The sequence below is a fragment of the Odontesthes bonariensis genome, chromosome 20 (genome assembly GCF_027942865.1).
Source record: "Odontesthes bonariensis isolate fOdoBon6 chromosome 20, fOdoBon6.hap1, whole genome shotgun sequence".
In the NCBI taxonomy this organism is placed as follows: domain Eukaryota; kingdom Metazoa; phylum Chordata; class Actinopteri; order Atheriniformes; family Atherinopsidae; genus Odontesthes; species Odontesthes bonariensis.
Window position 1 is genome coordinate 22,628,089 of NC_134525.1, and position 23,130 is coordinate 22,651,218.

The following is a 23,130-nucleotide window of genomic DNA, read 5'->3' on the forward strand; positions in this document are numbered from 1 at the left end:
TAGCTGTCTACGCTGCTGTCAGTAGTGGTTGGTTAGGCTTTCATGTTAATTAATGGTCACAAGTTGGCATCACGTCGCCTAAACGCCACCCTATGAAACAGAACAGGCAAATGAGAACTGTTACCCTTTGACAATTTCTGCATCTTTATAGTGTGTGAAGATACATCCCACCATGCTCTATACTGGGATATTAACGCAATCTCATGAGGAATGCTCTCCCATTACCTCAGTTAAAGACCATAGTTGCCTGGTTATATTTTGTTTTGTGTGGATAAGTCTAAATCTCGTGGAAAATAGAAGAGATGGAGAAAGAAAAGAGAGGAGAGGAAATGGACCCTAGCGTGAGTAATTGAATCGCACAGCTGAAGTTAAGATCTGCTAATTAACAAGGCGGTATTATGAAGAAATCTGATACACCTGAAAATCCAAACCCAATTTCTTTGGCTAATTCGTGAAAGTAAAGAAATTATAATTAGAAAGATTCAGCGACGCGTTTAACATATTAAGCCATGTGTAGTGGATGTGTGACGTCAGCTTTGAATTTTCTGTTGTGACACTGCTGCGTTTTGGTCATGTGGACCAACCGTTTCCATATTGTCCTGTATGGAGGGCAAGTTTTAGGATAGTATGTGTATCCATGTCAAATGACTGTTTATTTTTCTTTGCGGAGAAAAAGGCTTAAAAGGAGGTATTTGAGGTTGGAGCCAAATCAGTCATAAATACTTTGTCAAATACTTTGACCCAGGACACTGAGGTCTGGGTGAATTCTGGTTTTTAAATATTATTTTCAGATTCATTTGTTTCATTTTTTTGTCTCAGTATTATTTATGAAAAGATACACACATGACTGAAAGACCAGTTTTCCATTTTTAGAGGTTATCAGGGTGACGAGTTTCAATAAAAAGGCTCCAAATTTTTTAATCTGACAAACTGGAATCAGAAAATTTAGAAAACCATTGTAAAGACAGCTGTAGACTAATAAACTCATAACCAGTACTTTTACACACTGCTCAGTAATTTAATTGTGTTTTGTTTGTAAGATTTTACAGTAATGTTTACGGGTAAATGAAGTGCTGCATAAAGTACAATATCCTCCTCTTAAACGTGATATAGTAGAGTTATAAAGTAGCATAGAAACACAAGACAAGTACCTGAAAACTGGACTTAATTCTCCCACTGGTGGAGAAGAGGATTAAAGCCCTCAAACCTCATTATCAGTGGGTGATAAAATAATTTAAATATTCATTTATTGCTTCCTTATTAAACATTAAAGACCTACACTTGATTGACCTACAAGTATGAGTTACATCATTACAATACTTTTATTTAATGTTGTAGCCTTTCCACAGCAGCACAGCTGTATAAAGTTAGTATTAGAAGTAGAAGTATTTACATTTTTCCCAGCCTTCCTATCAGTGTTTGTGGTGCAAGTGTGTCTACAACTCATTTTACTCATTTAGCCACTTGAAGAAAGTGCACCCTCTTTCTTTTCTGAGGTTTTATGTATCAGGACATAATCTTACCTCAGATGAACAACAACACAGTGTCATTATTTATTGAACAAAACCTTTAGAGAGAAGAGGCTTTCTCCTGCAACCCTTCCAAACAAGCCATACTTGTTCAGTCTTTTTCTAATTGTGCTGTCATGAACTTTAACATTTAACACGCTAACTGAGGCCTGTAGAGTCTGAGATGTAGCTCTTGGGTTTTTGACATGGTGAACTTGCTGGGACGTCCACTCCTGGGAAGATTGACAACTATGTTGTATTTTGGCTTTGTGGTTGTTGAATTCTTCTTCTTTTTCAAATGAATGTTGTTGTCCTGCTATGTAAAACCTTGATTTTTAAGGGGTAATCCAGAAGAATGTTATCATCAATAGTTTATTCTTCCAGTCTGCCTTTCTTCAATTTTACTACAGGAGAAAAGTATCTAAATTATAAAGAAGTAAAATGAAGTGTAACAAAATATAAAAAGCCAACTGAGGGTAAATGTGGGGATTCAGAGATACGAGTTGGTGCTACACAAAGTTTAATCACGGCAAGTGAATCATGTATCAGTATACACAACTAGGAAGTGGAGACTTGGAATGCATTGACATACTAAGACAATAACAAATAGAATAGAATAGAAAAACACTTTATTCATCCCCCAATGGGAGACATTCAAAAATGTGTTTGATATTCACACATTTTGTAGTTTTCATGGCAGGAAAAAAGACTTGATGTGCTTTTATATTCAGAAATTAGATGAATAACTAGTAGGCCCACCCTTTTAATTCATTTAAACAAATTTAATCACTTGTCTTTATTTCAAAAGCAGCAAAAGACGTGATAAAAGATGCTTCCTTAGAGTGTGGGTGTATTTAAGCTCCTGCCTACTACACACTGACATCACAACATGCAGCTTACATTACAAAGTAATGTGAAGTATGTGGGTGGTAGGTGGATGGCTTGTTCCTTCATTCAAATCAACATGTATTTACACTGTATGTACCATAATTCCTCAAATAGGATATTATTATGTCCTCTAAAATGCCCATTTGTTCCCCTTAGTCTTGTTTTTCTTCCTCTGTAACAATATTGAGGTACTTTGTTCTTTACTCAAACAATGAGATCACCCTGTAAATTGCAGGTTGTACTATCAAGTGCCATCAAATATTCAAATTCTCAGGAAGTAATATAACAAAGGACCCATTTTCAGCCTCGGTAAACAAAAGGCTGAGGCATCAGAACCTCTGACGTGCACCTCCTGCAGTTATTCACCATCCCCAGACCTGCTTTTACTGAACAGCGACTTTACTTTCTGAGCTAAAACAAATACTTCTGTCTACGTTGAGTGTTTGTTGTTGATTCTGAATAAAACTATCGGCTGCCAGGAATTTGATGAAGATGGGACATGAATGAGGGCAGAGGAGTGTTTTTTAAACTGTCTGCACTTCATAGCCCTCATCCACATACCTTCAGTGTCCAGGTATAGATACATGTGTGAAAATGATTCATCTCTACTTCCTGTGATTATCAGCATCACAATGTTTTAAATGAAGCTTGGTCCTGAACTGCTTCTGGTTTAAAAGCATCTTTGAGAATCTGTTTTAACCTGCTAATTCTTACAGTGCTATGAAAGATCCCAGTTCAGGGAGATGAAAAGAGATATTCAGCCTCTGTGAGCTTGGATCAATATTACAGATTGAATAAACTCCACTTTGTGAAGGATGATTCACTGCTTAATCAGATCCAGTAAAATCTAAAGCTGCCTCCTCATTGGTCGAACCTCCTGTGTGAGCTTTTAAATGTGAGGCGAACAGAAACAAAGGTGATGAAAAGGTCACACTTAGTGGGATACCAAACCTAGAGAGCAGATTCTGTGGTACATGTTATATATGTGGTACCAGGTTATATATATATAACCCAATATCTGAGTGTTTCCTGCTTTAAAGCTCCAGCATCATTCAGATATCCTACCAAAATGTAAAAAATTACTTAAATTGGGAGATAGGAAGGAAGGCAGCAGCCCAGTCGTGGCAAAAACATCTAAAAGCTATAAGAAAACACTAAATGAATGGATATGCTGCTTAACTTCCATAAATGTCACAAAACTGGACATAAACTAAGTATATTTGCTTCCATACCTGACCCTTTTTAGGATGTTTTCCTATATTTTCAAGGAATATTTTCTTGTTCAGTTTAATCCTCTTATAGGTTTGTTAGAATTTCCTGGTAAGCAGCCGTCATGTTTTGGAGCTTCCAGGAATGATGTAACTCTGTGTTAATTACTTAAGCTATGGAGAAGCTCATACTAATTAATCCTAATGGTACCTTTTTAATCACGAACACTTAAATTTTGTGGGCCCCTTGTTAGTTGCTGTTAGTTTGACTCTTGCTATCTGCTACAAGTCCTACCAAAAAGTACCACACACAGGACAACAGACTTAAGTTATGTCACGTTAACTTCTTTAGTGCACTTGCTCATCAGCACTTTAAAAACAAGCTTCACTAGATCAAATGAATACAAAACCACAAAAAGATTAACTTTGCTTTGAAAACTTTAGCACATAGAGTCGTGATTCCACACATGTGTTTATTTAAAGATGACAAAAAGAGCTGCAAACCCACACATGTGGTGCATTCGCTCAAATTGCAAAGCTCTACTTTAACCTCAAGGTGTTTCAGTTTAAAGTGGAAAGTTTGTTGTATTTGCAGAATGGGGTTATGCCGTTTAAAACATAGCAGCAGAAATTCTACTCACTTTCAAGCTGAAGTCATTAAATCATAGTTCCAAACTTCACAGCTATTTTTAATACATTTCTGGGGAATGATGCAGATAAATGACTGAAATACTGAAAACCCCGACAGTATTATCTGGGTGTGTTAGTCCGGCTTTAAGTAGTTTAAATTTGTACAATTTCAGTCTGACTAACATGTTTTCATTTATCAGAGAATGTACTTTTTAAAGACCTTGGCAATGTTGTCTGAGCAAAATTTAAACTATTAAATAATGAAAAATACAGTGACTGAGCTGGGATTCGTCAATGTTGATTTGGATTTAAGAAATATTAATGAAGAAATTTAACATCTTGATTGAATGGATCAGATTGTTACAAAATATTAATTACACTAGACAGTTCTTCTGTTTCTTTTCTTTGAATTACCTGACAAACTCTGCTTAAATATGCCAATATTGATGCCCTAATATTTAAAGAGATATTATTCATTGTATGGATTTTTCAGGTGTCAATCTGCCCAAGTCTGTCATGTGCTTTTACAAACATAAGGAGTGCCAAGAACCTTTGAACTATTTTCTCGTAATTCTTTATCCTAAATTACATCTCTTGGTGCACAAATACAAACAAGGAATGAATAACCATAAGAAACTAAATGTTTTTTCTAACAATTTGCAGCATATAACATTAACTGTTATGTTTTGCAGGTCCAACAAGCCTTTAAATTAGGCTACAAGATGCATTTTTTTAATATAATATCTACTTATTGAACAAATATATATATTTCATGATGTGAAAACACTAAATTGAATCCTCTTTAAATTAAATTTTTTCCTTCATCCATCCTGACTTCCCTCTTCTGTGGACTTTGTCACTTTGAATTCTATAAAATAAGGTGTTAAGGAATTAAGTTACTTCCACATGACTTTCTGAGATTTTCTTCCCATTTTTATTAAACTGCAACATCCAGATTTAATTTCCCAGTATTCTTTATGTAGGTGGTCTTACCTTGTAGACCTGCCCATATGTTCCATTTCCAACCAGCTCGACCAGCTCAAAGATACCAGCTGGGTCCTGCAAGAAAGGGAGGAAGAGTTGAATGAGGAGGAGAAGATGGGCAGGAGAAAGAAGAACAAATTCTATTCATGAGACGATAACCCTGCCTTAACTGGACACAAAATGGATGGAGGAATTTTATAGAAAATTTGACCTTCACACACAAACATTAAAGGGTTGAGTGGGAACTGCATTCCTATGGAATTGTAAAAAACCTCCCTACGTCGCCACAGTTCAATTAGTAACCTTTGCAACCTGTTCTTACTTCCAGCTTGCCACTTACAGACGCAAGGAGTTCATGGAAGATATAAATGCTAATTTCTTTAAACATGCAGGGTCGTCTGATAGACCTCAACAGTCTGAACAAGTAAAACAAGAAGGTGTAACACCAGAACAAGATGCTCTCTGCTGGTGACACCAGTTTTGTGGGACTCGTCATCATGAATCAAAAGAATGGAGAAGCTTGAGGCACGAGGGGTAAGTGTGGCCTCTGATGTTGCATTGTCAATTAAAGCGATACAATGTAACTTCTCAAAAAGCCCACTCTGGAGCTCCCCCTACAGGCTTGGAGGTAATCTACGGTTACACTGTCGTAAATACAACACCCTTTCACTTTCACTTTTCACGTTTGTTGACGAACTGGCGAGGAGTTAGAAGGTGCAAGCTATGTCGACCGAGAAGGTAAGAGTAATCAAATGTACCTGGGAGCGTGAGAGGGGTCTATTTGTTTTTGCGGTAGGTGTGCCAGAAAGCAAGTCGAAGTACTTCCGCTCAGCTCCCGGGCCGCCACCGGGCCGCTCCAGCAAAGTTACATAGCGCAGTTTTTCCAACTCAGACCCCCGAAGGGCATAGGAGAAAGGCCAATCGTAATATTAAAACTCATTCTAGCCACACAAATTTTTTCAAGCTGTTATTTTAAGGTAGAAATGTTACATAGTATTGCTTTAATTCATTCTAACACAAACCACAACATTTTCCAAAAAGGAACCATGGCTATGGTTGAGCAAGTAGGGTTTCCCCCAAGGATCTTTCTGTTAAAATGCTTTAAGTGTATAATATACAATAAAAAGCTGTGAAAGAGTTTGAATGCAGTCCATCCAACATAGTGCCAAAAACTAACCAAATAAAAAGTGGAAACAAAAAGTTCAAATAAAAACACAACGATAAAAGTCCCAAAAAAAACTGTAGCTCAGAGTCAAGCTTTCCCCAAATCTATAACTACAAACTTTGTCAGTTCTCATACATCTTTACCCAATAATGCTAGTGATCCCTAGCCTGGGTGCCAGCCGAACTTAGCCCCGCCCATAAAAGTTTTGGTCGGGAAGTTCGGTCTGGCTCTGCTCAGTTGGGAAATCATTATGCCCGACCAAGAATCGGTCGACTCAATCAGATTGCCAGGGCGGGCTTTATACGATGATGGACAGATGATCAACAGGGACATTATCGACTACGTCACTAAAGAGCTGAACATGGCTGCCGCTGGAGAGCTAGGGTGTGTAGATTCTGCCATCGAGTCTGTTCTACAGGATCTCCACATTGCATTCATTTTGAAAGACGAACAGAGGAACGCAATAAAGGCTTTTATCAATAGAAAAGATGTTTTTGCCGTCTTTCCTACAACAAGTGTGTGTTGCTTAATCTACTTCACATACTACATTGCTCTGATTGGTTGTAGGTCTATCCAATTGAGCGAAGAGGCATTTTTTCTCCTGGTTCGGTTGAAACACGCCCCATACTCAAAACTATTGAGCGGTATCAGACTCACATTCTGACTAGAATCGTGAGTATGACGTAGTCAGGCTAAGTGATCCCTGCTTGACATGGTGAAATATTATGGTAAAGCAGGGACGTCCAAAGTTTGTCTTCGAGGGCCACAGGCCTGCAGGTTTTTCAGATCAATGCAACATTAGCAGGCTGCTGCAGAACTTAACAATCTTTCATCCATTTCATCTGAATTAGGTGTGTGTCAGGTGGGAAACATCTAAAATCTGCAGGACAGCGGCCCTCGAGGACCGACTATGGACATCCCTGTGCTAAAGGGTTATGCGGTGTGTTCAAACTTGACGCCAAGAACTCTTATGTGACAACCTGCTTAAGTGAATATGTTGTCGTTTAGAGGCCATCATCCAAATGTAAAGTCTGTTTTTGAGCAGAAAACCCAAGCAGGCTGATTAAAATCGATAAACCTCCCAAAACACAGATGCAAATCTTTAAGCTCACCTGTGTGTGTTTGGTATTAACGTGTTTGTGTGTGCATGGGCTAGCGTACAGTGGGCCAGTTGGGACTATTCCAGTGCAGCCTCCTGAAAGGGATTATCTTAAAAACCAACGTTCCTTTTCACTCAAGGTCAAACAAAGACAAATCTAATCCTGAAGGACTGAGCCTAATGCACATGCATACGCGCACACACACACACACACACACACACACACACCCCTTCACCTGTTAAAGCTCTAACCGACTGTCAGACAACAAGCCAAAAAAAGAGAAGCGAGAGGAAAAGTGGAAGGCAAATGAAGAGAGCTAAATATAACAACGGCTTGTCTGCAACTTCCTAGCTTCTATGTGGGGAGTATTTCCCCACTGACGAATTTGTATCCAAAAGTAAGAATTTAAGGGTGTGTGAGTCCAGTTTTAAACCAATATTTTCAACAACATATTCCATTTCTGTCTCACTAAACATAATAGGAACACTTCTTTGTAAATATGAATTGTGGTGCTGTATTTTTGTCTCAGAATCTGAACTGTATCTCATCTTATCCCTTCCCCATTATACAGCATTCATGATCCACTGATCTCAATTTATATTCTATACATCTTGTATTGCAAAATTGTGGTCATGAACACAGGCAACACTGTCATAATATTTGCTTTTATTCATCTTGGTTTTCTCATCTTACTTAGTGGCTCACGAATAACATCAGCTGATCAATGACAGATTATTAAGACAACCACAGCAACGATAGAAAAGACAAAAAGGATTCAACCTTGAAGCTGCAGTCGGCAGGTTTTTAAAATTGCGAGTCTAAAGTCGGAAAGTTCGAACTGATACAACTTTCAGGTCCCTCCCCCAACCTCTAACAAGCTCCGAATCGCCCCCCAAACCCCTCCCCCTCTGTGGACGAGGTTGTGCACGTGAGTTCACACCAGTGTGAGCGCACACAAGCTGGGGCAGACTCACGCTCAGCAGCGTGTGCACAAGCTGTGATTGACAGGTAGGATTCCTCCACCCTAACTTGATTGGTTAAAAACAGCCGGGAGCGCTCGGTTTTTGCGAGCATGATTACAGGCTTCAGAGGGAGCTACAGAATTCGTTATTTTTCCTAAACAGCCTATTTAATATTCTACTTCCAGAATCCCATGACAGTTCAAGCTAATATGACTAAAAAAAAGTTGCCGACCGCAGCTTTAAGCCATACATACATTTTTTGCATGAAACAAGCAAGTTCAGTGATTTTGAACGTGAATGTCTTAATATCCAAATAACTGGGTTAGTTCACATGATAAAACTGTTAAAAATTCTAGTAAAATGTTTGTTTTGGTTTAAATGAGGAACTTACAGGTACACTGTGTAATTTCTTCCCCCATCTAGTGGTGCAATTTTATTTTGCAAAGTCGAATGAATTTGCTCTCTAGCGCCTCGCGTTTTCAAATGTGCATTGCAACTTGTTGAACTACGGCAGGCGGTATGTGTCAAGATTCTCTTTTTCGGCAACGAGGATCCCTTCTCTTGTGGCGTGGCATAACTATGGTCTTCCATTGCGAACAAAAGTGCTGGCCGTTCAGGCTGGTTTATACCAGAGAATGTCTAATGGCGTAGACTGGCTCTGTTTATACCTGCGTGCAAACGTGACGTCAAAATGACGTCATTTCTGCTTGCAGGCCTGGCGTTGGGGAAAACGCGATTTCGAAGTGCTTTATGTCCCTCTCTTCATGCACTTCATCGTTTTTCATAGACCAGAAGGACATGGCAGCCTCCATAGAGCTTACCCGCTCTATGTAGATACAGACAAGTGATTCTTTGCTCAGGAGGATAAGTGAGATTGTTGACAGAGATAATTTTACACCAATGAGGACTAATTTATGAATGAATATGTTGATTTGAGCTAATAAATTACTTAATATATTACACAGTGTCCCTTTAAAGCTGCGGTCGGCAACTTTTTTTTAGTCATATTAGCTTGAACTGTCATGGGATTCTGGAAGTAGAATTTTAAATAGGCTGTTTAGGAAAAAATAACGAAATCTGTAGCTCCCTCTGAAGCCTGTAATCATGCTTACAAAAACCGAGCGCTCCCGGCTGTTTTTAACCAATCAAGTTAGGGTGGAGGAATCCTACCTGTCAATCACAGCTTGTGCACACACTGCTGAGCGTGAGTCTGCCCCAGCTTGTGTGCCTCACACTGGTGTGAACTCACGTGCACAACTTCGTCCACATAGAGCCTTTTCACTCAACCTGAAAGAAAATTGATGTTACCACATTCAACAGGTCAGCAAGATGTGAGAGATACAAGTAAAGACCGAGACTGTTCATAAAAGTGTATTCTACTTTAAAACACTCCTTTTACTCCTGAATGAATCACCCAGGATGTGACATAACAGGTTATGTCCTTATGTGACACTCAAACAGCTATTAATACTGCTCCCTGTAGCAGAGGACTTCAACCTCAGACTGTGACACATTTAACCATCTTGTTGATGAAGACTCCAGCTGGGATATGACATACAGTGAGAAAAGGAGGATAAGAAGACAAGTCAAACAGTTCTGTACGTATTGATCTAGTTCTTTAAGCACTTTGTTACCAGCAGCCTGTCACAAAGGCACGTCATTTGTTCCCATTTCTTTAGTCTCATCTATGAAAAACACCAAAGATAACACAGTTTGACAGACAGAAAATAGTATTTCTGCAGCAACAAGGTGATTCCCAAAGAGCTATTAGCTGAAAACTTGGCATATCTCAGCATGGTGTGTAGTGTGTCCTTAAAACATTTGAGGAAACTGGACAAGTGGAGGACAAAAGAAGAAGTGTCAGGCCTAAAGAACTATCTACAGCAGATGAACAGGATCTGAAAGTGATGTCCTTAAGAAAGAGGAAAAACTCCAGCAAAGACCTGACACAGGAGCTGAGAGATGCATCTGGACCTTCAGCTGATCCATCTGCTGTTGGCCCAAGCCTCATCAGAAATGGTCTCCATGGAAGGGTGGCAGTCAAGAAGCCATTCTTAAGGAAGGGAAACAGGGAGAAAAGGCTGAGCTGTGCCAAAGGACACAAGAAGTGGACTGAAAATCAGTAGCAACAGGTCTAATGGTGGAATGAATCCTCCCCAGAGCCCGGACCTCAACATTATGGAAGCAGTGTGGGATCATGTTGACAGAGAACGGAACAAAAGGCAGCCGGCGACATCCAAAGAAGAGCTTTGGGATGTCCTTCAAGAAGCCTGGAGAACTATTCCTGAAGACTACTTAAAGAAATGACAGAAAGCTCGTCTAAGAGGGTTCAGGCTGTGTTGGAGAATAAAAGGAGCACATACAAGATATCCACTTTAAAGCTCCTTAGAATTGTCCAAACTCTCTTTTTGCCTTATTTACATGTATTTACATTTATGTTTGCACATTTTCAATAAATCACTGCAGCCATTCCCTGTTTTCCTAAAATTGGAAAAGAAATGAGGGGTGGATCAACACTTTTGCACAGTAGCCTGGATCTTAAGAGATCATTTGGGACATGTTGCTCACAGAAACAGGAAGTGTGTGGTTGCGACATGCTTTGCATCACACTGAAATGTTTCCCTCCTCTCTGCTCTGTCCTGGGTGACCTAATTTCTGTTCATAATGCCACAGAGGGAGACGGCATCTTTACAGCAATGTCTTGTCCAGTCTTCTCTCACGTTTTTTCTATCTTTTTAAGTGTGTATTACAAGTAGTCACACTGAGACAGGCAGTCCCACCCGGTCGATCATGCCCAGACTTGATCGCTGCTTTGCAGGTACAACTGAGTTGCATAAGCTGCGGGGAAGAGACACACGCGCGCGCACAGACATGCAGCAAATTGCATGTTCAACTGCTCATGGGGAAATGGTGTGAATCATGTAAGATCTGGTTACCTAAAATAGGAAAGTTAATGCAGTGTGAAAGTATAATCACACACAGAGAGAAGCAAAAACACACATTCCTGCACTGTCTCTCATCTACACCTCCTGCCGACGTCTGCACGCGCGCGCAAACGGCCGCTGCGATGTGATGCTGCTGTCGCCACAACATCACGAAATGGCGGAACTCGCTCCTGTTGCGGTTATCATCGCTATTATTCCCGGTGTGTTTTGTGAGTATGAGTGTGTGTGTGTTTGAGAGGGTAATGGGGAGATATAGAGCGCGCGTGCATGCTTTTGTTTGAGTGTGTGCGTGCGCTCGCTGGAAGCTTTCTGTCCGTGAGTGTTTGTGTGAGTGCTGTGAAACTGTCAGAGAGCAGGCAGCTTAACATCTGCCCCACATCGCACAGACAGAGCGACTTCTATTATGCCGTCTGACGCACGTGCTGGAGTGTGGTTGCACGCGTGCAGCAGCTCAGGGCCTCATTACATCACGTCCCAATTATTAAGAAAAGGAACATCAGCAACCTAACAGCAAGAGCATCTGTGAGAGGCCACATGATCCCAGTCAGATATGTCTGATTTCCTCAATCACTGACCGCTACGCACGAGGATTACTTCCCCCATACACACACAGTGTGTGATTCATGCACGCGCACGCACACCCCAGCTCGGGCGGCAGTAAAGCGGAGGAAGGTGCAGGGAGATGCATCCACCGCGGTAATTAGAGAGGAGGGTGAGGATGGAGAGGAGAAGGGAGGAGAGAAAGTGGGGTGGACAGGTGTTCCACACGCACGCGCGCACACAGAAAGAGACATCTCATACAGACACACATACACGCGTAGGGAGACATTTACCCGTAGTGCAGACAGGTCTATCTCGTCCAGACTCCGCGCAGGGGAGTCGCTCGCCATGGTTCTCTCGGTAGATACGGGACTCAAGATGGAAGCTTCCTCAACGACCATCGACCGAGAGGTGCAGAGCGGCGGGGGTGAACAAACACTCCTCTAAAATAGGCCTGAACCAACCCCCCCCCACCCACCCCACAAAGCAAATTCCGTATAATCCTTGTGCGGGCGATGCTTTTCCGGAAAGGAGGAATGGCTCCAGGAGGGACAGAAGACGGAGGAGAAGGAGGAGCGCAGCAGGGAGGAGATGTGCGCGGAGCTCCAGGTGCTACATGCTGGTCGGAGCGTTGAATCTACAGCTACATACCTCCACCTCGACCCCTGAACTGAAGACAAGGAGAGAGTAATGAGGGTGACGCGCAGACAGAGAGAGGAGCGGACAGAAGCGCACAGCAGCCGTAGCGCACTGAGGGCGAACACGCTCGGTCAAGTCTGTGTGGCGGAACAGCAGCGCGCTTCCCGGGAGTGGCCTGTGAGGAGGCTGCGCGACAGAAGGAGACGCCCACAATATCGCACACATATACACACCTCTACTTGAAAGGAAGCAAATTCACACAGCTGTCCACTGTGATATGGCGGCTTATTTCGGCCAAAACTGACAGCAAATGCCACGAAGCATTCACTGACAGCAAAGGGCAAGCACACGCACAGGAGAGGAGCAACCGCCTTGTCCTTTTTGTTGCAAGTACCCAAATGACTTTTATATAACCCTCATGGGACATTTCCAAGCCTCATTTATATCTTAATGTAACATCAAAGGAATGCTAAACGGAAGATATTTGTGCCTTTTGCTTGGTTAGGTCCCTTTCAGTGTCCATTCAAAGTGAAAGAAAAGCACCTGAGTGAACCATAAATGCAACAATTAAGAAGAGTTAAGGTGGTGCTGAGGGAATTTGGAGTCCTGTGAGACTCTTGTAAACATCTGGATGAAAAATATTCCATCTGTTGCTTCTCAGGTTGTGTTTTGGTCTTACTCTAAAACAAAAACAGCAAAAGTGTGGCTCTCTGCTGAAAACTGGACTCACAACTCCACATGCCAATAATCCCACGTGTGAATACAAAAGTACACCCAAAATCATAAGATTTTACATATCAGGATATAATTTTTTTTTTAAATGTGGTCATTACTAGATCATACAATTATGTAAATTAAAAAATATATATTATTCACCAGTGGAAAACATTCAAGACTGGACGTCCCAGCAAGTTCACCCCAAGGTCAAAAACCCAAGAGCTACATCTCAGACTCTGCAGGCCTCAGTTAGCATGTTAAATGTTAAAGTTCATGACAGCACAATTAGAAAAAGACTGAACAAGTATGGCTTGTTTGGAAGGGCTGCAGGAGAAAGCCTCTTCTCTCTAAAAAGAACATGGCAGCACACCTTAGGTTTGCAAAGTTTCATCTGAACAAACCACAAGACTTCTGGAACAATGTCCTTTGGACAGACCAGACCAAAGTGGAGCTGTTTGGTCATAATGCACAGCAGCACGTTTGGAGTAAACCAAACACAGCATATCAGCACAAACACCTCATACCAGCTGTCAAGCACGGTGGTGGAGGGCTGATGATCTGGGCTTGTTCTGCAGCCACAGGACCTGGGCACCTTGCAGCCATTGAGTCCACCATGAACTCCTCTGGATACCAAAGTATTCTAGAGTCAAATGTGAGGCCATCTGTCCGACAGCTAAAGCTTGGCTGAAACAACTTTCTACAACAGAATGTCTGAAAAAGAAAAGAATCAAGATGTTGCAATGGTCCAGTCAAAGTCCAGACCTCAACCTGACTGAAATGCTGTGGTGGGACCTTAAGAGAGCTGTGCATAAACCGATGCTGCAAACCTCAATGAACTGAAGCGAAGCTGGAAAGAAGAGTGGGCAAAATTCCTCCACAACCATGTGAGAGACTGATAACGTCACACAGAAAACCATTACTTCAACTTACTGCAGCTAAAGGTGGTTCTACAAGCTTTTTTGTCACAGTGTAATATGTTGTGTGTTGTTCATCTGAGGTTGATTTTCCTAATTTTAAGACCTGTCAAGGACCAGATTATTTAAACAATTTTCCTGATGATTTTTATTCTGTCCAAATAGGTAGAGTAGAGTAGAGTAACATTTATTAATCCCGAAGGAAATTAAGGTGTCTAGTAGCAAACATATATCAATACAAAATACACAAGGCACTATACACAACATTGCACATATAACAGTCATATAACTCTTCCATATATTACACACATATCAGCCATATAGCTCTTCCATACATTCAGCAAAAAGGCAGATCTCACACATACACATACACATACACAGTATGTATCTATTGTCCAAGTGAAAAGCAGTAAAAAGAGTCCTGGTGCAAAGAAATTGTTCCTGATTATTGGGGGGGGGGGGGTCCAGTCACCTATGGCAGTCTCTTTCTGTGTGGTGTTGAACAGCTGGATTGCCCTGGGGACAAAGGACCTCCGTAGCCTGTCTGTCCTGCAGGGGATGGCGCGGAACCTGTAGCTGAACAGGCTTCTCTGGTTGGCAAACACAGAGTGCAGAGGGTGACTGTGGTTTCAGTAAGCCCACTACAACCATCCAGTCTGCAGGTAAAACTTCCAGGATGTTCTGGAGCAGAAAATCCCCGCTGTCACTGTTTTGCTGACAGATTCTCAGCAGCGACCTGCAGGGACACACCTTTAATCTGCTCCAAAGATGTTATCAGAGACAAAAAAACCTGCAGACAAACCAACAGTTGTTACAGCAAACCAGTTGTGTAAGCATTGGTGTAGCATGTTTCACCTTGTCATAAGGCTGATTTCTGTTTTACAGAAAAGATCTACCCAAAATTAGAAGTTGGAGCAGTGATATATCATCTGAAGAGTAACACTTTTCTTTGTCAACCTAATTACATAAGGTTGAATACTGACTCTGTATTTTATAAACTTTACTTGCAACATCCCAAATTCTTAACTTCGTGTTACTTTTTTGTTTAAAAAAAGTTCATGTTTTGGCAGCTGGTGATGTTTTGAAACATCAGCACTGTTACAGTTAATTCACAGTGATCATAACTTTGACCGTTTTTTGGAGTTTTAAACTACTAAAACCTGTTCGACAGGTTTGATCCCACAAATAGTTACGGTGCATTGTGGGAAAACTTGCCCCAGAGCATAGAGCAGAGGAGCGGCAGCTGGGATTTTCTCACTTTAATCCAGTTTCACCAGAAAACAGGCAAAAGGTTCACTTGTGCATGTCTCCAAAATGTAATATCGCACATGAACTGTGAGGTGGTGATGTGTCTGTTGGTTTTTGTGTAGCGTCCAGGTCACGTAGTGGGAGCCACAAACCATGTGTAATAAAGCCTGCAGCTCTTAACAAGCTCTTAATCTTCACCGTGTCCTTTAGCTCCTGAAACTGATCGCTTCAACATGTCGCCACATTGTCATTCAGTGAGAACGTGCATGGACGTTGAACGTATTCGTCATCACGTTGAAGCAGATTAGAAATTGGCATTTGAAATGTAACCGTGGCACATGTTTGGAGTAATTCTTTTATGGAGCTTAACATTTTTAAGGCGGTTTTCATATGTTCTTCTTGCTGTTGTTTTTTTTTGTGTCTCTTTAGGTTTTTCATTCCTTTGAAGTAATTTCTGCTTTGTTGGGTCTCTGTACTGTGAATTTGTGTCAGTCTTTTATCTCTTTTAGTTGTTTATTTTATGTTTTTTTTCATTTTGGGTCTTATTAGTGGTTTAATTCCCTTTTTTTTGTCTTTTGTGGTAAAGTTATAATTTTTTTATATGTTTATTGAGTTCTTTCCCATTTGTAGACAAACAAAGTATATCTAGCTGTACAAAGATAAGCACAGTTGTACGAGCAAACTCGTTAACCATTCAAAAGCGGAAACAAAAAGAAGTGGAACTAGCAAAGAGCTAACATAGAGGAAAGGTGACTAAGGATCATATTAGAGATCAGAGATCAGATCTTCCTGGGCTTAAAAACACTTAAATTAGGATATCGCTACTCATAAACCACCAGGTGCCTCTAAAAGTCAGTTCTTTGTAACTTATAAAAGGGTTCCAAATATTCTGGAAGAGTGGCTGTTTCTTCCTGATAAAATACGTCATTTTTTCTATTGGTAGGGTTGTAGTTAAGAATGAAAGCCATTCCTTCACAGTTGGGACAGTAATCCTTCTCCATGCTAAAGCAACCACTCTCTTTGCTTATAATAATGTACTTACTTATGAAAATATCTGCCGATTCTGTGTGGTCTTAAAATTGGCATACAAAAGCAGTGTGCAAAGTTTTGGGTCAGAGAGTATTTGTATGGAGCTTGTGTCCTGAATACAAACTGTCCCTTCATTCAAGAACATTTTGATTTGAACACTTTGCCAAAGGCAGTGAAACAGTGTCTCTTGTGTCTTTTTGCTGTTTGTTCTGTGGTTGTGTTTTTTACTCTTTTTGTTTAGCAATTTCTGTTCAATATGCCGTCATTTTGTATTTATATGTTCTCATTTTCCATCTTTTTTTAAATATGTTCTGTGTCTCTTGATATTTTTGTTGTTTACTTAGTTTTTACGTGCCTCTGGGGCCATTTATTCACAATCATTTTATGAATTTTTTTCATGTGCTCTGTGGCTCTGTAGCATATCTGAAGTTATTTGGCATCTTGAGGAATCGTTTCATGTCTCTTTTTGATTTTGTTGCACATTTTATTCTCTGCTCATTTTGTATCTCTTGGTCTTTTTATTGTTGTTCTGTCTCTTAATGATACTTTGGGGTTTTAGTCGTTTCTTCTTTTCTGTGCTCTTAGTTATTTTCGGTTTCTTGTGGTTTTTTTTATCATGTTGGATCTTAGTTGTTCGATTCCTCCTTGTGCCCGTTCTCATTATTTGAGTCCTTTATGTTGCCTTTTTATGTTGATTTGTTTGTGATTTAGTTGTTTTGCGTCTCTTTATGGTCACTTTCTTTCTTTGAGCAATTGTCTTTTTGCTGCTTTTGTCCTTTTGCTTGTTTTGTGGGTTCATCTGTGGATGTGCTGATGTTGGTTGAGATCATTCTGTGTCTTTCATTTTGCAGTTTTATCTTTCTTGTCAAAGCATGTCCTTTTGTACAGTAATGGTTTTGTATTTGCTGTGATCATTTGATGGCTTTTTGTAGGTCTTTTGTGTCCCTTAGTTGTAGTTTCCGGTTTCTTTGTGAATGTATTGCATAGATTTGGTCGTGTTGCATTTTTTTAATGCAATATTATTTGTTCTTCCATACTTTTGCATCTCTTTGCAGCTGTTTTGTGCACCCTTTTAATTGTGTGACATATTTTTGTGGGGTTTTTTTTAGCTTGTATTGAGTTTCGGTCTCTTCAGGTGGTTCACATCTCTTTGTGCTCATTGTAATATCTTTCCTACCACAGTTGTTGACACATAACTGTTCAGTGATCCTTACGTAGTTACAAACATCTGCTGCAGGTCAGTTTTTGTTCGGTTTGGTGTTTTCCATCACATATCTTGTAGTAGACCTCAAACATTAGTTGTGAGCTTAATGTATTTTGCCGTAAAAAAAAAAAAAAAAAGGTTATATTTGTAAATAAGACCTATAAAAACTGTTCCTATAAAAACTGGTTTTCTTCAAATAATTAATACATGAATGTTAAATGTGTTAAAGAGAGAGAAAATAACACATCAAGGCAACAATCAGTGGGATGAGAAAATGTAAAAACAATTAGCCTCTTTGTGGGGATTAACTAGGATAAAGTTCTGAGGACATAGGTGAGTCAGTAATGGCGTGTTGAGGCAGGTAATACCCACACAAAACCACTTCTTTACTTAGAAAACAAAAAGGTTTTGTTACATGTTTGAGCTTTGCCGGAGTGAAAGTGGAAGTTAGATCGAACAAACACATGAAAAGTGATGTCATGAAGCACAAACAAATGCTAAACAATTCAAAGTATTATGACACAGAAACTTTAAAGCTGTATGTTGTGGCTAAACGAGTTGATCCAAAACCCCATGATCTGCTGCTTCCCACCAGATTTTAAAGCTGCTTGCAGAGGTTTGCTCTCCTTGAGGCTGAGGCAGGGCACTGGGAATATGTGGAAGCAGGATAAAAATAAAAAAAAAGGAGGAAACACAAACAGGTGCTATAAATGGCTAAAATGATCCTCTTTAAATCATGTTGATGTGGCACCATCAAGAGGCACAAGTGGAAACTGCAGAAAGGGATAAATTGGTGGGTTTCTGAAGCCAATTTGGGGCAAAGAGCAATCAAGACGAGCAAACGTTCAGATATGATGACTTGCTGGTGTTTGGGAAACATTGTTTTGCAGAAGAAACATACTTTTATTTGATTTCCAATGTCTCAAATCAAGCTGTGGCTGGTACCTCAATGAGCGTAGAGCAGGGCTTACCTCTTTATTTTAGATCTGCTCCCACTGTTCAGCAATTCCAATCATTACTAAAGACCCAACTGCTTAAATGTGCTTTTTAAATAAAAGGTGCCTTGACTTGACCTTAACCACAACTTCTTCCCACATCAGCTGTGACTGAAATATCAGAACAAAGCCACTCGGTTAATCTTCAGCACCTTTAGGATGATGTTAAGGTTTCAGTTATCACAAACAGTATTTTAAAGAATCTGTATTCTCTGTAGAATAATCCAGACCAGGTTTGATCAGTCTGTTGTGGTTTTTTATTAAACTTCCTTGAAGCATTTTTACAATTAAGACCTTCTACCATCATATGAGCCACCACCTAGTCTAATACCCTGAGGCTTTTTAATGGATTCATGAGACCGACTAAGAGGCCCAGAGGCTCTGGAACAACACACCTGCATTCATCAGATAACTTCTCTTTTCAGTCTTCGCTTTTGAGTTTTTATATTTTACTCCAGTTTTCATCCTTTTTTAAGGATATTATAATATAGTTTACTTTATCTTTTATTCTGGTGGTGGAGCACTGTCTCAACAAGCAAATCCTTTAATCCCTTCAAACAGGCTATAAATGAAACTGTAAAAGCAAAATAATGCGAAAGGGTAAAAGCTGCAAAAAATCTTGAAAGTAAATCTTAAACTCACATCTGTCCATCGTCTGGAGTTAATCTGGAGCGGTAAAAGGGATTTTACAGCTGTGGGAAAACATCCAAGCTAAAAAAAAAAAAAACAATCATGTGCCAATTTCCAATTAAAAAAAGACACACTTCAATTAGGAAGAGAAAGAGTGAACATTTCAGCCTTTTTAAAGGCACTAACACCTCTTATCTATTCCATCATTTCACAAAAGCCACACAAGACGTGGTACTGCAGATCATCTTTAATGGGTCACCACAAGAAAAGTAGTCTGTGCAAATAGTGCATTTTCCAAGAGATACAGCAGGTAAAGCCATTTAAAGAAAAGACGAGACAGATGAGCGTTTCTTAACCCCTGCTAACCAGATTTGAGAAAACATGAGGAGGCAGCTGAATTGCAGCCGCATGTTTGGTTCGACAGAGCTTACTGAATTCAGCTTTTCATCTTTTTGGTTTCCGATTTAGATGTAAACAGACTAAAGTCAATATGTGCAAAGCTAAGACTAAAAACACAATCAGCTGAGAAGCACTGAAGCAGGAGGAAGAAACACAGGGAGGTAGAGAGTATAAAAACAAAGCACATTTAAGGTCCCATTTTCCATAAATATTGACTGTAAAGTTTCAGGCTCAGACAGGCACACTGTTAAGCATCATAATGGCTTTAAAGGAAATCTTCAACCTAGCAGCATTCATGTCTTTTATCTGGAACATTTACAGAGCTGCTGTCATGCTGTCAGCCACAAGCATTTGGGTCAAATTTGCAGCATCATGCAGATAACACACAGACCAACGAGGAAGACACAGGTACATTTTTGATGCTGCATTTGAGAAAGGTAAAAAAAAAAATTTTTTTTATCATAAATTTGAATTCTGAATCACAAAATTACTACAAATATCTTTAACCTGCAGCGGCATTTTTTTTTTTTTGGGGGGGGGGGCACTAGGGACAGCAAAAACAAGCCACTAACACAAAAACTGAAATACTTTTAAAAAGATGTGAAGTAGAAAGCTGTGCATTTACATCTCCGGCAGACAAAAATGGAATATCATCAACCTAGAGATGTTGTGTATTTGTCTAAATTTGGTTAAATTTTTATTCTGTTTCCAATCCAAAGGGATTTATTTGCATCTTTAGCTGCTGCTGCTTAGCAGGTAGTGTTCGCCTGCTTTAACAAGGTTTTTCTCTGGGTACGACTGCCTCCGACTGTCAAACTGGTAGACCAACACACAAAGTTAGCAACTAGCAGGTGAACTTAGTGGAACATCAAGCAGCTGAAGAGTCAGACATCAGAAGCTGATGGAGCTAAAAAAAAAATTATAAAAAGATTTAAAGGATAGCGATTTAGATAAATACATGTTGTGATAATGAGTGGATGCCAGCAATGGTTGGAAGTGAATCAACTAGGCTACGTTGCTAGTGGTTGTAATTCAATTTCTGAAGTAGTTGTTATAACTGGCAATAGACAGACTCAATTTCAAATGTAAATGTTGAGGTACTGCCCCAGATGACCACATTACTGGTCATGTCGCATCCCTGATTGGGAACAGAAACATGACACAAAGAGGAAAACATGCATCTTCAGTTTGTGTAAACGGGCGACGAGAAACATAAACTAAAAACGTGTGAGAAATCGTGTTTTTGGCTTTTTCTGCTGCCCCTTAGAGCCTAAAACAAATCACCGCAGCTTCACAATTCAAAAGCAGCTGCCACTTTACTGGAAAAAATATTTTAATATAAAGTTGGCTTCAAAAGTTTCCACTTTCTGACACTGAACAAAAATGCCGCACAGTAATGAACTTATCATGCATAAATCTGAAGGTAACACAGTCACACAAAAAAAGAAAAAAGTAAAGGCTTATAATGAGTTTCTTAACATTTCCTAAAAGTTTCCTGGAGAAAATTGGACTTCTCTAACTGTCTAAAAGAAAAAATACAATTTATTACATGCAGTCTGAGGTTTCTTGTAATACGTGAGATCATTCAGGTATCGTTCAGGTATAAATGGAGTTATTTTGGGGGAAAAGTACCAAAATAACTTGTTCCTTCCAGAAAATCTTTCATAAATCATAAGCGTACAAATTAAATCTCTACCAGGAACTAAAGAGACCAGATTACAGTAGAAAACAGGTAATTTAAGGCGTGACACAGAATCCACAGCCCAATGAATGTAAATTAATCTATAATTCTAACATCAGGCAACAGATTTTTGGCACTTGTGATTTTGTCTGACATAAATATTAAAAACATAGACATGAAATAGACAAGAGATACAGAAAAGTTGTTTTTATCCTTTTTTTTATCCTTTTAGTGTCTTTTCAAACCAAAAAAGCTGCGTTCTCCCCCCCCAGGCATTGCATAGTGTTGTTAGAGAACAAAGGAACAAGCTGAGATCACAGAGTAAATGCCTTCCTTTCTCCTTTTCTTTCTTGTAAACATGAGATCCAGATTTTTTTCAGGCACTGAGTTCAATGCTGCGTCTGCTGATTGACTTCTCCCGTTTGTATGCACACGTGTTGCATCCGTTTGTAACAACATGCGCGTACACATCAGGTCTGAGAAGCTGTCTCTATGTGGAGGTTTAACATTCCTAATACATTACCCCATACGTGTTTTCTTGCTTAAATTGGCCAAACTTTACTGTTAATTTTTTTTACTATTAATTGGACAAAATTGGACATTTTGGGGCCATACCAATTACTCCAGATTCAGATTTAGTGACAAAAATACGAACACAAACCATTATTAATTAATAATAATAAATAATAACCACTTTTCCCAACATCTGAATGAAAAAATTTTTCCATTAACTAAACGATAACAGATGTTTAAATTGTTGTGTTAATGTTTCATAATGTTTCTTCATGTAGATATTTACAACACTCTTTAGGGACTCTGTAAACAATTCCATAACAGCAGTAAGTGTTAACTTTCACAGAAACCAGTGGTTATAGAAACTGGAGCGACTTTTCTGCTGTCTGTAGTGTCAATCTTTTAGCCCTGGGCAAGGCCTTGCAGGCTAACCTTCCTCAAAACTTGCAGCTAAAAACCAATCCTAAAGTGTTCTTAGTTTTTGGCACAATCTACAATGCTGCACACGCATCAAATCATCCTACTGTCAATATGCTGGGAGTTTAACTGTATTTAGGATTAACAGAGGTTTCTAATTTAACTGTGAACATAGAAATATTTCTGGCATTAGTCAGCGAGCTGAGGTCTGTACTGTTTTTTCTGGATCTCTGGCTGGTGTGGACTGAATCCTCTTGACGATGACTCACACTGGCGTGAATCTGAGCTGATCAAGCACCATCATCTGATTAATCTCAGTAGGAACCATCCCCTGGGAGGCTCAATTAAGGAGGGAAAAAAATACCTTCCTGTTAACATGCAGACACAAGTTCCTGCAAATCATAAGAAAAAGAGATACTAACAGAGTAGCTGATGAGGGGTTTCCTCACCAGTAAAATATTAAAACACTCCCAAATTAGTTCTTTTGGAGTCGCACAACAACAAACGATGTGAAGCTTTTCCAGCCTCAGGGATCTCCAACATGGCGTCAGTGTATTTTATGACCACCAGCGCCTCAGGTCCAGACCTCCATGGGCACCATAGCCTCCTTGGAGCCGATGGGAGGAAGCAGGTTCTCTTCGTACAGGAACTGAAGAGGAAACTGAACCAGGAAGCCGCGGATCTTCTTCAGCTCCTCATGAGCCCGAGCCGGGTCCTCTTTCTCCAGGCCCGGTTTGGCCAGGTAGGCCTGCAGCTCCAGGATGCTGCGGACATCGCTGGATGGCAAACAGCGGAAAACCTGAACGGGTCAGAG

At 40.0% G+C, this 23,130-nt stretch overlaps 2 protein-coding genes across 5 annotated transcripts in view; both read right to left on the reverse strand.

The window, feature by feature from the left end:
• Positions 1–12,731, reverse strand: part of tnikb (TRAF2 and NCK interacting kinase b) — an 84,442-nt gene extending 71,711 nt beyond the window's left edge. For all 3 annotated transcript variants that reach the window (XM_075452805.1, XM_075452804.1, XM_075452803.1), the window contains exons 1-2: positions 12,224–12,731; positions 5,228–5,293 (exon numbers count right to left, since the gene is read on the reverse strand). In XM_075452805.1, coding sequence (XP_075308920.1) covers positions 5,228–5,293; positions 12,224–12,331 — 174 coding nt within the window. In that variant the 5' untranslated portion in view covers positions 12,332–12,731. The remainder of the gene's footprint in view (positions 1–5,227; positions 5,294–12,223) is intronic.
• A 6,804-nt stretch (positions 12,732–19,535) lies between these two features.
• Positions 19,536–23,130, reverse strand: part of pld1b (phospholipase D1b) — a 67,994-nt gene continuing 64,399 nt past the window's right edge. For both annotated transcript variants that reach the window (XM_075452984.1, XM_075452983.1), the window contains exon 26: positions 19,536–23,115. In XM_075452984.1, coding sequence (XP_075309099.1) covers positions 22,891–23,115 — 225 coding nt within the window. In that variant the 3' untranslated portion in view covers positions 19,536–22,890. The remainder of the gene's footprint in view (positions 23,116–23,130) is intronic.